Source organism: Stenella coeruleoalba, assembly GCF_951394435.1.
Source record: "Stenella coeruleoalba genome assembly, chromosome: 16".
In the NCBI taxonomy this organism is placed as follows: Eukaryota; Metazoa; Chordata; class Mammalia; order Artiodactyla; family Delphinidae; genus Stenella; species Stenella coeruleoalba.
In genome coordinates this window covers 28089726-28105236 of record NC_137162.1, presented here as the reverse complement: position 1 = coordinate 28105236, position 15511 = coordinate 28089726, and the positions used below count along the sequence as shown (strand labels likewise).

The 15511-nt window shown below is 40.9% G+C and overlaps 1 protein-coding gene and 1 pseudogene across 3 annotated transcripts in view; one reads left to right on the top strand and one right to left on the bottom strand.

The window, feature by feature from the left end:
- Positions 1–15511, bottom strand: part of LOC307175621 (cytochrome P450 2C23-like) — a 32372-nt gene that overhangs the window by 14343 nt on the left and 2518 nt on the right. Inside the window, exons 2-5 of one of the 2 annotated variants that reach the window (XM_079900910.1) lie at positions 14775–14937; positions 5638–5787; positions 4772–4932; positions 4085–4261 (exon numbers count right to left, since the gene is read on the bottom strand). In XM_079900910.1, coding sequence (XP_079757036.1) covers positions 4085–4261; positions 4772–4932; positions 5638–5787; positions 14775–14937 — 651 coding nt within the window. Of the gene's footprint in view, positions 1–4084; positions 4262–4771; positions 4933–5637; positions 6104–14774; positions 14938–15511 lie in introns of those variants that run through there. The other variant, XM_079900909.1, reaches the window with a different exon arrangement.
- Positions 11509–12709, top strand: LOC307175623 (large ribosomal subunit protein eL36-like; annotated as a pseudogene). The gene has a single exon. The product of its transcript is annotated as a large ribosomal subunit protein eL36-like (transcript).

The following is a 15511-nucleotide window of genomic DNA, read 5'->3' as shown; positions in this document are numbered from 1 at the left end:
TGCAGCATGTGCAATCTTCCCGGACCAGGGATCGAACCCGTAATCCCTGCATTGGCAGGCAGATTCTTAACCACTGTGCCACCAGGGAAGTCCCAGTGGGTGGACTTCTGTGGTATAATTGTTCTCCAGTTTGTGAGTCACCCACCCAGTGGTTATGGGCTTTGATTTTATTGTGCTTGAGCCCCTCCTACTGTCTCATTGTGGCTTCTCCTTTGTCTTTGGATGTGGGGTATCTTTTTTGGTGAGTTCCAGTGTCTTCCTGTCGATGACTGTTAGCAGTTAGTTGTGATTCCAGTGCTCTCGCAAGAGGGAGTGAGTGCATGTCCTTCCACTCTGCCATCTTGAACCAATCTCTGAGCTTTCTATTTTACAATTACTATACTAAAAATAATAGGATTAAATCTTCTTCGTTGATGTATCCCCAACCCTTGGCATAATAGCCAGACTAAGAATTTGTTGAATAAATTATTGTTTAATATATATAAACTAGTTAAGCTAATAAAATCTCTATTTTTCACTATAATTAAATTATTTTCATTGCTGATTAACTTTTGGTGGGCTTTTAAACCACTGTTTTTAAATTTAAGAAAAGTATTAGAGCACTCCTTTTAACTATTAGCTTTACTTTTAAAGCTCTGAATCAAATTTTTCTTAACTCAGTTTCTTTATACCATGTCTCTCCTGTTCATTTCAAAATGGGATGATTTCTGCATATGGATGTCCAAGTTTTTAGGCATGTTGTCACTTCCTACCTATAGTTCTTACTGCCTTGATCTGGAATACTGAGCATTTTAAATAACTCCCTCACAACAGAAAGTTCCAGTAGGTTTTTAAAAATCTTTGCTTGGGAAGAGAGTGAGGGAGAAAATGGAAATATCAATATATCTTCTATTTATGTTCTAACTCTGTAATTTAGCTAAGTAGAATGAACTCCACCATTTTGTTTAATTCTTAACACACCCAAATCTGTTATGTAGTAAGGTTTAGAGATTAAAACATAATGCAACAAAACTTACAGGAAAGCAGAAATGCTTCAGAAGTTTCTACCCATTTTCTATTGATAGTTATCTTAAAGGAAAAATAGATGTGGAGGGCAGGAGAGGAAGGAATGGTTGAAATCCAGACGTTGGCGTATCAACTTTCTTTTGTTCCTTCCTCTACTCTTTCAGAGGATCTCAAGGCTTTGGTATGTATGTTAACAACTGTCCGTGGTCCCTTTCCAGTGTTTCCTGTATTGGTGAATGGCCCCAGCTTCCATCCAGTTAGGCAAGCCAGGAACACAGCTCCTCATCTCTTGCATTTCCCAACTCACCACCAAGACTGTTAATTTTACCTCCTAAAAGTATCTCAAATCTATCCACGTCTCTTCATTTCCACCACCAGTACCCTTGGCCATCTTCTTTGCCTTGGGCCAGTGCAATCATCTCGTACAGAAAATGCTATTGGTGCCCTGCTCAGATCCCTTTTACTGGTTCTGATAACCTACCTCACAGCTGCTTTGGCTCACACCTGCAACTTTCTCTGGAGTCCCTTGGACACTGGAGCCACAATGACAAGAGAAGCCTGGGAGGGAATCAGTCTCCCAGACCACCCTCATGGGGCTGCCTGTGACCAATGACTGATAGGTGCAAGAGTACAAAAGCCCAGCTCCGTTGCCCCAGGGAAGGACAAACTCTGCAGTGCAATTTATACTCTAGAGCCCCCTGTAGGATCAGGTAGAGACTAGGCTTCACCTGAAACCACATCTATTTTTAATTTTTCCCCTTCCTTATCCTGTTTCTCTCATTCACATACATAGAAGTTTCTCCTGATAGCACTCCCTTAATAAATCACTTCCACACAAATCCCTATTTTAGGCTCTGCCACCAGAAAATTTACCCTGAAACAACTCCTAGCTGTTCTCCTTGCATCCACTGTTGACCCCTACAATCTGTTCTCCACATCACAAATATGGTCATCCTTTACACAGTGCTTAGACCCTGCAAATGATTTTCACTGATATTAGGATAAAAGCTAAACTAATTAATGTGTCCTGCCAGGCCCTGCATGAATGGTCTGCCTGCTGACCTCTTGCTGTTTCAGCTTCTCTCCTACCACTCTCCCCTGCTCCCTCCCTTCCAGCCACACTGACTTTCTCTCTACCCCCTCATATCCCCAAGCTTCCCTCTGCCTCAGGGCCTTTGCACATCTTGTTCCTCTGCTTGGTATATTTTTCTTTGCTACTTTTATGTAGATAATCCCTACTCACCTTTCAGCTCTCAGCTCAATTGTTCACCTATGTGAGCAGGGATGTATCCACTGGGCCTTGGTTTAGAAGTCCCTTCCTGACTCGAATTAGACTAGCATTAGCGTTCCTGCCACATTCTCCCATAACAATCTTGTACTTCCCCTATTAGCACTTCATTGTTACTGTTTGTTTTGATGATCTTTGCACTAGACTGTAAGCTCCATTAAGTCAAGGACTGTATCTTTGTTAATTAATTAATTCAATAATTATTTCAATAAATATTTATGTGCATCTACAATATTTTAGGCATTATGCTAGTTGCTGATGATACAAAGCGTGAAAAATCGACAATACTCCAGCCCTTTGGAGTATACAGTGTAGTGGAGAATATAGAGGTAAATTAAATAAATATTTTGTTAAACTATGATAAGTGCTATGAAAGAAAATTACAGGGTAGTATCTGATTCATCATTTTATTCCATTTACCAAGCACCATGACTGATACAGAGTTGGTGCTAAATAAAATCTTTAAATGATTGAATTAAAAACCTGGCTATTTTTTTCTCTCTTTTCCAGACAAACATCTAGTCCTCTGAGAGCCAACAACAAACTTTTCCATCAGAATGAAGAGGCTATTTCGATGTACACTGTTGATAAGTGGAATGAGCTTGAATGACTCTACTGACCCCAGGGAAATTTCTAAGAAGAAAACAGGGCATCAACATGCCTTCCTTCAACATGTTTTCTAAGGAAATCAAGCTTTCCAAATCAGCCCTCCTAGAGATTAAGAAGACTAAACAAGTTATTATTAATTGTTTGCTATAACTTGCACATTTATGATATACTTGAGTGGTTTTTCTTTTGTTTATATATATCTGGGGAAATTTGGCATAAATGAGGTTAATTTTATAGGGTTGAAAGAATTATTTTCAGGTTTTAAGCTGTTATATGTGTATATACATTTAAATATCTTTTTTTACAATCTATTGTTTGTCACAGTCTTGACTGTTTTTCTACTGATGTTCTCTTGGACACTCATGCTGGTATTTTATGTCAGTGATGTTCTAAGGGTTGGTGGCTGTGTGATACTTGCTATTCAATATGTTTAATACCATCCATGGTTAACGTATAATGTATTTGTCTTAGAACCCTTTATCCATCACCAGTTTCAAATAACAAGATTGTTCTATGGGAAAACACAATCCAGTTTTTATAATGTATTGGTCTATGACATGCTACCTGGGAAGCACTGTGGCAAAAATGGCTGACTATGTATGTGTAAATAATGTGTAGAGAAGATGCATGTGTGTTTAGCCACCCCAAGATAAATATATGCTCAGAAACATGCATATATATATGCATGTTTTTATATATATATATATATATATATATATATATATATATATATATATATGTAGCTCATTGTAAATATGTATCGAGAACACTTCATTAAATGCTAGTATCCAAGTGTAGGAAGTAAATAAAAATACAAAGGAAAAAGAGGGCTTTGGACTATTTTTAAATTTCTGTTATTGTTAATAGTGTACCCCATTGCCATAAGATATCAAAATATTAAGAATTACCAAAATGGGGACTTCCCTGGTGGCGCAGTGGTTAAGACTCCACACTTCCAATGCAGGGGGCCTGGGTTAGATCCCTCGTCAGGGAACTAGATCCCACATGCATGATGCAACTAAGAGTTCACATGCCACAACTAAGGAGCCTGCCTGCCGCCACTGAGACGCAGCACAACCAAATAAAGAAAAAAAAGAATTACCTACATGGTGTGATTATGCTTTCCTGCATTTCCATGGACTGATAAAATATAATACCAGGGAAAGATGTCACATACAGTACCTGCTCCATCTTGCTGAGGAAACAGTCAATGTAGTCTCGAGGGTTATTATGATCCAGGGACTTCTGATGCTCCTTCACTTTTTCCAGAATAAAATATTTAACATCATTAAGCCTTTTTGAGAATGCTTTGTGCTCTCCAGGGAGATGCTTTATGAGTTTTGGCCATAGATTGTAAATCTAAAATGAGGAAAAAAATACATCAGCAACTCAGTTTGTGAAGAGAGACCAGTGTTTCTAAGTGGAGCACCTAACCCTCTGTGGGGTCTGGCTAGGGAGAATCCCTTCCTCAAGCTTCTGAGCAGAAAAGAAGGGAAGGTGACCATCACGTACATGAGAGAGCAGCCCCTTCCCATCTCCTTGCTCAATCACCCTTGGCCAACCTCAGAGTCGAGAAGGGGAGAATGTGCGTAGGGGCCTTAAAAGAAACATAGGCAACGGGGAACGTGATGTCTTCTTTTGTGGGAGTCAACTCACAGAAGCAAGCAGAGGGCAGCCTTCCATAGGTGCTGGGGTAAGCGACACTGCACTCATCCACTCGACAAGACACACGTTGTGGGAAGGTGACAGTGCTTGTGTTGGCACGTGCTCATGGGGCAGGGTGGGGAGCTCACAGCCCTTTACCCTGCCTATGGGCTCCCAGTGCCCCCATGAGATCAACTGCAAGGGCAGATGCAGACTTGGCTTTACCTGGTTCCAGGGAGAGCTTATTCGATTAAAATTTTTATTTAACACACTCAACAGGGAGAGTAACGTCTTATTGTTGTAGTGGAAACGCTCATTGAAGAGGACGGAGCAGATCACGTTGCAGGAAGCACAGGAGAGGATGAAGACAGGGTCCAAGGGCTGAGCTGATGTGAGAAAAAAAAAATTCTAACATTTAGAATTTTCATCAGCTTGCATTAGGGCTTCAAGAACAGGGCCTCCCTCTTGCTCAGATTGATACCTATATTTTATTTTCTCTAAACTTCTTCAAATTAGGATGTAGGGATCTTCTACTAGTAGTACATGCTCTATAGTATTATACTACGCTACTACTACTAATTATTATGTTACTCAATGAATACTGTAATAGTCATAAGAGCAACAGGTAATATTATGGAGTATTATACATGCTGGATACTGTGTAAATGTTTTGCAAACTGTAACGTTTTGCAATACTGTAATAGCCATAAGAGCAACAAGTAATATGGAGTATTATACATGCTGGATACTGTGTAAATGTTTTGCAAACTTTATTATTTAACCCTCATTCTGAGGTTTGATTTTTAGCCCCATTTTTCACATGAGGAAACTGCGTTTTAGAAAAGTTAAGTAACTTGTCCAAATTTACACATCCAGTAAGTGCCGAAGTTGGGAGATGAATCCAAACAAAAGGATTCGTGAGTCCTAAGTAACAGTTTTGGGTCATTTTCTTCCTGCTGCCTTTTTCCTAGTCAACGCCCTGACTCATAGAGCAGATTGTGGACTATTGCGTGCCTCCCAAAGGAGGAGCTTTGGTGGGAAGCTCTGTGTGTAGAAGCCCCTTGCCCCAAAGGATGGTCAATGGAACGCACCCTCTGTTTTCCTGAGCTCCTCCACCAGAAACTGGGCCTCCTCCTGGACCCTCTCCTCGAGGCCCCTCTTCCCCATCCCAAAGTTCCTCAGGGTCATGAGGGAGAAGCGTCGCATTTGTTTCCACCTGTTTCCATTACTGAAAAAGATTCCTAGGAAAAGAAGCAAAGAGCAGGAAAGAATTTTGCATCATGGAGTCCGACTTTCCCTGAAGCTTATCCCCTGTGTCCACCCTGCACTGTTGCCAGTGCCCCTTTTCAGGGATTTAGCAACTGGCCTTTGAAGAGCACAACATATTCTTTGGTTTGGGTGAAATATTTGTCACAAAGAAAATAAAACCCAAGCTCTGGTCAACAGAGGGCAGGGGTGATGGAGTCAGGAGGCGGATCATTGGCAGGTAGAGAACATTCCCAAGTGTGGGAAGGGCCCTCTGTCTGGTTTTGTTAAAAGTAGTAAAGACTGGCATGTGTTCTCACAAACCTCTTTCCTGAGTGTCTGTTTTACACTTAATATCCCTCTAACTTGTGGTTTAATTCTACCTGTGATTTTCTCTATTAGAGGATAAGCAACTGGAAAGCAGAGCAATAGGGAATATATGTTTCCATTTGCCTCTGAAATTACTACAGCTAATGTTAGCTAATCTGAACAAGGAGAAACTCAGGAGCAAAGGAACTCAGTATGTTCACACCAGTGTTTTTTCATTCCTTCCTCTGTACAAAACCAGTTACGTGTCCTGAATTTCCTTAATGCACCACCAGTTTCCTAGTGCCCCAAATCCAAACCTCAGGGCATCTTCACATCCCTCTTGCCCTTCACCCTATACATCTGCACTTGGTAAGTCCTGTCGATTCCACCTCCAAAATGTCTTTCTCATCTGTCCCTTCTTGTCAATTCATACTACGCTACCACACTTCAGGTTCTAATACTTTTACAGATTTTAAAAGTTCTAATCATCTTCAAACCAGTTTCCCTTTTCACTCCTCTAAATCTACAGTTTCCAGGTTACTCAAGATCAAATACAGGGACAATGAGGCTGGTGCTAAAAATCATTCAATGGGTCCCTCTACCCCACCCCCACCTCCCCACCTCAGTCTCATTCTGACACCTTTAAAACCTCAAACATTTCCATCATTCTCTCCCTTGGCTCTAACTCTGAGCTTATAGACCAATCACAGCTGTTCACTAAATGCAACTACATTGTTTTGCACCCTTATTTTGTTCATTCTCTCCCTTTTGCTGACAAGTCTGCTCCCGCCCTATGTGCTTTGTTGAGTTTCTAGCTTTCCTTTAAGAGCCATCTTGAAAACCTTCTCTTTGAAGTCTTCCCTATCCTCTACTGGAGATAATCTTGCCTTCCTTTAACTGAATTGGCTTGCGTGATGCTTTAATACAATTTATCTTTTCTACCTTGTATTACAGCAATTTGTTTACTTGTGTTACTTCCTATACTAGATTTTACTTAGTTAAGTGACTGGCGCATCTCTCCAAATATTTTCTGTGACACACGATGATCTCTTACCTTGCACACAGAAGATGTTCAATACACAATAATTTAAATATTCATTTCACATCTACCAAATTAGCAAGCATTAAAAAGAAATTTTGTACCTAAAGCAATCAAGCTTGTGGCAAATTTGGTGCATTGTTTAGCCTCTTTGCATATCACGACCTGTTATGGAAATTAAAGCAATATTTATAGCAAAAACTATTAAAATTGTCTTTGATCCATTAATTGCTTTCCTAAGAATTTACACAAAGAAATAATTCAGCAGAAGTTAAAAAGGTGTACACTGCAATGTCATCTATACTGATTTAAGAAATTTGTAAACAATCTAAATGCTAATGATAGGGTAATTTTTTGCATAATTATACAATGATAGTAAATCAATATTAGGAAAAGTAAGCAATTGTTAAAATGATGATTATGAAAACTACGTAAAAATAGCAGAAATGTTAATATTTAAAAGAAAAAATCAGTATACAAATATGTCTATACTATAATTACAACTATGTAAAATATGTGTGCATATGAACAACATCTGGGAGATGGTACATAAAAATAAATATGTTACATCAACTATACTTCAATTAAAAAATTAAAAAACAAAAAAATTTAAGAATAGGTTAGTGTATTGAGACTATGGTTAGTGGTTCTGGGTTCTAGAGTTAGGCAAATTGAACTCAAATCTCTACTCCAAAACTTTCTAATTTGGGTGAGTTATTTAACTTCTGTTGCCTCAGCTTTTCACCTGTTGAATGGAAATAAAAAATATTTTCCTCATGGGGCCACTGTGTTAACTGAATATGGTAATACATGAGAAACCCCCAGCACAGCATCTGGCACATAAGAAGTATTTAATAAATATTAGCTAATATTATATAATTATAGCTATTATAATAATAATTCAATAATACTCCAATTATTATTATAACATAATAATAACATTATTATTATTATTGGATTTTAGGAATATTTTAATCTCTTTAAATTTTTAACTGTTTTTGTATCACCTTTAAATCAAAAAGCAATGACAAGTTTGGTAAAATTTTTATTTAATCCTTAATTAGACTTTTAAATGTTGCCTTTTTTTGCTCTTCATTTATTCTTCCATTTATCCAATAAATTTTCATTGCTATCCTGTGCCAACTAAAGCATGTCACTTGCCGTCCAGCTCTACAAGGATTAGGTCAATGGCCACTGCAGTCACTGACCTTCAACAGACCCTGAAAGAATTCAGTGGGGAGATCAGGAATGAGGCACTTTGTGCTCTGGGGAAACTGACAGAACAGGCCTTCAGATAGTTAGATATTTTCAGGAGAAAACTTTAGGAGCTCTATTTCTTGCATTTCCTCATACTTAGAAAAGCAATAAAATCATTTAGGGAGACATCTGTTCCTCGTGACTAGCAGCAGCCTTCTACCGAGATGGGGGCTTGATTGCACATACCCCCTTCACCAAATCATACATATACGGACCTCCCCCCCATCTCTTCGGAGCAGTTTCTCAGAGCTATCTGAGACGCTGTCTCCTGGGCTATAGTCCTCAGTAAGTCCCCAAATGAAAGTGAACTCACAGCTCTCACACTGCATTTTTTGTTTGGTTGACACCGGCTGTATGCCAGATTCTAAAAATATTACTACCGTGAACATTCTTGCTTATAATTTTTCCCACATCTTGTATTATCTCTCAAGATAGGTTTCTAGAGGGGAATTACTCCATCATTATGGATGTCTCTTTAGAGAAGTTTGGTTGTTAAGGGGCAAGAAACCAGGAACAGTAACCGAAGGGAGTTGTGAGGAGAGTGCTGTGGAATATTCACATGCTCCTGGGAATGATTCACTGGAGAGTGAATTTATCAGTCACAGTCCAACCAGGAAAAGAGAAGCCTCCCTTAATATTTAAAACAGAGGAAAATTAATCCAGGGAATTGGTTTTAAGGCGATGGAAACACTGAGAGGCCAAACCAGGGACAGCGAGACAACTGGTAATTATCAACAGCAGAAAACTGCTACCATCTCCCCATGGAAGGGACAAAGGAGCTCAGTGGCTGGGGTTACCTGGCCAGGAACCAAAGTGGCCCTGGAGTTATGGGGGGACATGCAGCTCTTGGAAGAGATGCTATCTGAGGCACAGAGAGAGGGGGGCCCTCTGGCTCTCCTTCCACTCCCCAATCTCTTGCCAGTGCCTCTCTTTGGTTGATCCCAGTCAGAGCCAGCTGTTGAAAGAGTGTGGGAATTTCAGCTTGCAGTAACTGTAGCACTGGGAACCAGGGCCAGTAGGGAAGAGAGACGAGTGGCTTTCAAGACAAGCGGAGAGAGATGGGTAATCAGGGATGGAGAAGGCATCACCAAAGAAGTAAAATCCTTGGGAAGGTGAGATGCAATAGGATCTAGGGCACATGTGAAAATTTCCCCTGTCAAGAAAGGGACACTTTTTCAATTGTAACAGGAGAAAAAAAAAAAAGGAGAATGTGGGTGCAGGGGCAGATAGACCCATAGATAAAATGTTAAGAAATTGGAGAGTTCATTTCTGATACTTCTGTTGTTACAATGAGTTATGATACAGTGCTTCTGAGAGAGGAAATGTATAATGGGGGTGTTAATAGGAGGAATGAGGAGTCTCTGAGAGTGGAAAAGGGAGCCAATCAGAGGAACGTGTTGTATTAAGAGTCTAATTGAGGTTTAAAGTATTAATTTAAAGGGAAGCCAGTGTAATTACTAAGAGAATTTCTCTAGCAGTGTTTACCTTCTGGACACACGCACAGAGAAGATGGTTGAATTCTTCCAGTGTTGGAGTATATGCCAGGAAAATGTGATGGCAGGAGAGAGTGCCGATATATTTTCTAGGTTCTGATTACAATAAATGAGCTTTGTGAAGGCTGCTTTGATTCACTGATGCTGTCAGTTAAAAGTTTAAGGTCAAGGCTCTTGATAATATCTATTTCAGAGGAAAATCTGACATTTTCTATTGCCCTATTCCAAAATTGAAATGCTTTTGCAAGTCCAAATCTGGGAATGTACACATATACGCACATGAATCTCACATACAGTAGTCAGTCTCTTCTTTTCTACACGGGGAGTTCAGCGTTGGTCCAGGGCTGCCTGTGACTCAATGCAGAAGGCTCTGTAATCCTATCTTCCACTGCAGAACCACTTGGCTCCCACTTAAACTTCTGTTCTTCAAGTTTTCCCTTATCAGTGCAGAGGTGACACTTTCCTCTTCTACCTGCTTGTTGTGGGCAGATTGTGTTTTCCAGAGTGAACCACAACATCTCCCATCCCTCATTCTCTTCCGTAGTGTGACCACCACCACTTCTCCATCAAGAATGGAAGCTTAATTCCTGTCCATTTGGATTTGGGTTGGCTTTTGGGAATTACTTGCAATGAATAGAATGGTTCTATGTTCTAAGATTTGGTCTGAAGAAGCTTTGCAGCTTGGAATGCTCACTCTCCAGATGCTCCCCCTCAGGATGCCCCCTCCTGGACTCCAGACACCAGCGAGAAGCCCAAGCCACATGGGCGGGCCACTTGGAGATGCTCTGTTGACAGGCCCAGCTGAGCTCAGCCTTTGGGTCATCCTTGCCCAGAAGCCAGACTTGTAAATGAAGAAGCCTCCAGATGATTTCAGCCCTCAGCTATTTGAATCACCCTTAACTGCTTTATTTGGAAAAAAAAAAAAATTGGATGTCTGCTAAGGTCCCAGGCCTTGTGGATCAGAGAAAACCCCTTCCACTATGCCGTGTTCAAATTCCTGATCACAGAATCCATGAGCATTAAAAAAAAGTGGGGGCTGGGGGGTTGTTGTTTTACATCCCTGAGTCTGGGGTGGTTTGTTACACAAGAGATAGCGATGATACTCTCCTATTTTTCTCACTTTGTTCAGAATCTATACCCATTATGTAAATATCTTTTTAAAAAATATACTTCTTTCTCTTTACCACACCTGCATCCCTGCAGGTGTGGACTGTTCCAAGGAAGCAATGCCCTCTCCACTCCCATTGCACTGGGGCAAGTATGTGCATGGGTGAATAATTACATAGTTGGTTGTTTCTATTTATGTAAACTAGATTTCCTCAGTAGGTCTCTACAGTTTATATGTCCATAGATATAGTACTTTCCAAAAATGTTACAGCATTGCACTCCTCCAGGTAAAGAATGAATGGCTGTTTATCCATGCCTTTAAGAGCACTAAGTTATTTTAATTTTTGCATTCTAGCGACTGAACAATGGCATCTAAAACTGGTGTGTGGATTGAATGAATACGTTAAAGTAAGGGGGCCTCTCTGGCACTTGCCACCCCGTGTTGGTAGAAATCCCAGAGTTCCGCGCGTCGGAGGCCCTTCCGCCGCGGCTGCCATTGCAGAGCAGCAGCCATGGCTCTGCGCTACCCATGGCCTTGGGCCTCAACAAGGGCCACAAGGTGACCAAGGACGTGAGGAAGCCGAGGCACAGACGCCGCCGCTGGCGCCTCACCAAGCACACCAAGTTCGTGTAGGACGTGATCGGGGACGTGTGCTGCTTCATCCCTTATGAGCGGCGGGCCATGGAGCTGCTCAAGGTCTCCAAGGCCAAGCGGGCCCTCAAGTTCGTCAAGAAAAGGGTGGGGACACACATCCATACCAAGAGGAAGAGAGAAGAGCTGAGCAATGCCCTGGCCGCCATGAGGAAGGCGGCAGCCAAGAAGGACTGAGCCCTTACCCTCTGTGCACAATAAAACTTTTTCAGAAAAAAAGAAAAAGATAAAGTAAGGCCTTGAGCTGTTGCAATCTGTCAATGAGATAAATGTTTAAAGATTAAGACACTAGACAAAATATTGAGTTGACAGTTAACAGAAAATGTTTCAACAACTTGATTAGACACAAATCCTCAGCACTGTATTATAGTGTTCAAAGATCACTAGATAAGAAAGCTATCTAGTATTTTAGCAGACATTTCATTTTCGAAGGTGTTATGGGTTTGTTTCCCCTCAAAATATGTTGATGCGCTGGCCCCCAGTATCTGTGAATATGACCTTATTTGGAAATGGGGTCTTTGCAGAGGTAATCAAGTTAAAATGAGATCATTAGGGTGGGCCCAATCCAATATGACTGTATGTCCAAAAGGGGAAATTTGGACACAGAAACATATACACAGAGAATGCCATGTGAACATGAATCAGAGATTGGGGTCATACATCTACAAGCCAAGGAACAACAAAGACTGCCAGCAAAGCACCGGAAGCTAGGAGAGAAACATGAAACAGATTCTCCCTTACAGCTCTCAGAAGTAACCAACCTCACTGACATCTTGATCTAAGACTTCTGGACTCCAAAACTGTGAGACAATAAAGTTCTGTTGCCCTAAGGTTTGTACACAGTTTTTGGTACTTTATTATGACAGCCCCAGGAAACTAATGCAGAAGGAAAACTAAAATATCAATGAATGGTTCTTTGTTATTTTCCAGGATAGTTTTAGGAAAGGAAGAGCTGAGTTCCCATTACAGGCAAGTAAGGAGCAGTAACAAGGATTTTATAGGAAGTTTGAAAACCAATTTTCTCAGAGTTGTGAAAACAGCAATTTTTTGAGCAATATTTTTTTCCCTCTTGAGCCCAATCCAACCCAGAAGCTTCCCGCTCCAATTAAAAGTTAATTTTAGGGGCTTCCCTGGTGGTGCAATGGTTAAGAATCCGCCTGCCAACACAGGGGACACGTGTTCGAGCCCTGGTCCGGGAAGATTCCACATGCCACGGAGCAACTAAGCCCATGTGCCACAACTACTGAGGCTGCACTCTAGAGCCCGTGAGCCACAACTACTGAGCCCATGTGCCACAACTACTGAAGCCCACGCGTCTAGAGCCCGTGTTCCCCAACAAGAGAAGCCACCACAATGAGAAGCCCGCGCAGTGCAACGAAGAGTAGCCTCCACACACCGCAACGAAAAGTAGCCTCCGCTCAACACAACTAGAGAAAGCCCACGTGCAACAACAAAGACCCAACGCAGCCAAAAGAAAAAAAAAAGGTTGATTTTAAAGCTCACACACAGACAATGTAATCAACGTGTTTAGAAAAAAGGGAAGAAGTAGAGGGAAGGTTTGTTGCTTCTTAGGTGGGCAAATGCATCCTGATCTTATGTAAGAGAGATCAAAAATTGCTTCTCTTTTATCACTTAGTACACTGCATAATATTTAATTAATTATTCATAAATATGCTTTGAAAAGAATTAGGTTTCTATTTCTTTGGGGCTTGCAATTTTACAATTTGAAGTGGATTGGAGGAGACTTTCGGGTTGTCCTAGGTTTCTGTGTGTGTAATACTTCATACATATGAAGGAATATATGTAACATATATCTAAGTTTTGAAACATAATAATAAAATAATTATCTGTGATCCTATTGTCCCACTGAAGAAGTTGAGCTTGACTAAGACCATTGTAGCTCCCTGTGTCACCGCTCTGATCCTACCACCCTCTCCCAGCTCCCTCACCACCACCCCCCAGCTCCCTCACCACCGCCCCCCAACCCCCCCATCCCCAAACCAGGCTGACATTGAAAACACAGTAATTTCTATACCTAGTCATCTGTTTATTGTTGCTGCCACTATGCCACTGCAGCCTTTGTATCCTGTGAAATGCAACCCCAAGCGTGGCTTCTCCAGCTCCCTAAACCCTAAGACCTCTAGGTAACAACTGTTTTTTTCAAAATGTTCCCAGATTGATTTTTATCACAATCATATTTGCAGATTTACCTTAAAAGGAACTTGGAGTCTGTTTTTGATGTTTATCTCAATAGAGTTATCAGAGCATCTGTTGAATAATAAAAGAATTTGTCTGGTCTTTGTCCCTGGTTCCTGGGAGAGAGTTTCTAAACGCTTGGATATGCCCACTTCTAACTCAGAAGTGTCTTTGTTATTCATGCTGAGTCCCTGGGATCACACTTGAGTTTATGATAATGAGGTGACTCATGGTGGATCCCTAGACAGTTTCAAGGTGGGGCTCCATGCCAGAAAGACCAACTCTGTATTTAGAGAATTGGAGCTTTCAGCCAAGTGATATCAGCCTGACCTCCTGACTTTCAAGGAATAGAAGGAGCTAGAGACTGAGTTCTATCACGTGGCCAATGAGTCAATCAATCGTGCCCAAGTAATGAAGTTCCAATTAAAAAATCTGGACACCAAGCTCTGGTGAGATTTCTGGTTGGTGAACACATCAATGCATCAAATGGGTAATGCATTCTGCTTCCTTGGAAGAGAATACAGCTCTGCATTTGGGCCCTCACAAACCTTGCCCTATGTGTCTCTCCATTTGTATCTTTCATATAAATAAAACTGTAATTGTAAGTATGGCACCTTTATGAGTTCTGTGAGTCATTCCAGCAAATTACTGAACCTGAGGTGGTCACGGAAACCCTGAATTTTTAGCCAGTTGGTCAGAAGTGTGGGTAACCTGGAGACTCCTGAACTTGTGGCTGACATCAGAAGTGAGGGCAGTCTTCTTGGGAATGACACCCTTAACCTATGGAGTCTGCACTAACTCTGGGTAGTTAGTATCAAAATTGCAGTGCAGTATTGCAGCATCTAGTTTGTAGCTTGTTGCAGAACAGACACTCATTAGGTTAATCAAACTTTTTTGCTAAAGAGAATTAACTTTTATTTTGAAACATACCATATCCTTTCTGGGTATCGTCAATAATTGGAATATGTCCTCTGTAAAGGAATTCATCACCTTGATCAATTAGAGCTTCCTTCACCGCCTCATATCCATGTAAGACCACAGTGATCTGGGATCCAAGGTACAGAGTGTAAACGGGGCCATACTCTTTGGCCAGCTGGAAAGAGATGCAAATGGTTGTAAGGGCTATTGTGAAATCTCTCCATTGGAGGCTTCAGTGGAAATTAAGTAATGATTCACAAGTAGCTTAGACTTTGCTCCATTAATTTCCTTTCAGGAATTTAACCTGGGGTACAGTCATGGATTCATTCTTTCCTTCATCTATACATGCAACAATTGAGCAAATATTTACTAAGCACCTATACTGTGTCAGACACTGTGCCAGGAACCCTCATGGAACTTAGAGTCTAGTGGAAGTAACAGGCAGTAAATAGCCGAACAAACTACATTTGCAATAGAAACTGAGCATAATTCTATGAAAGCGATAAAGAATGTACTATGTTGGATGATAATGGGAAAACAATAAAATAGATGAGGAATCTATGAGGAGGTAACACTTAAGGTAAAACTAAAGATGAGAAGGAAGCAGCCAGGATAAGGGCCAGAAGGAGAGCTCACTAAACAGGTATTAAAAAGGATGAAATCTATATATTTATGATAGCATTGTGCCAAGGGGAAAAATAGAGTGCTACAACATCTGACAGCTAGGGGTGTTTTCAAATGTATTTTAC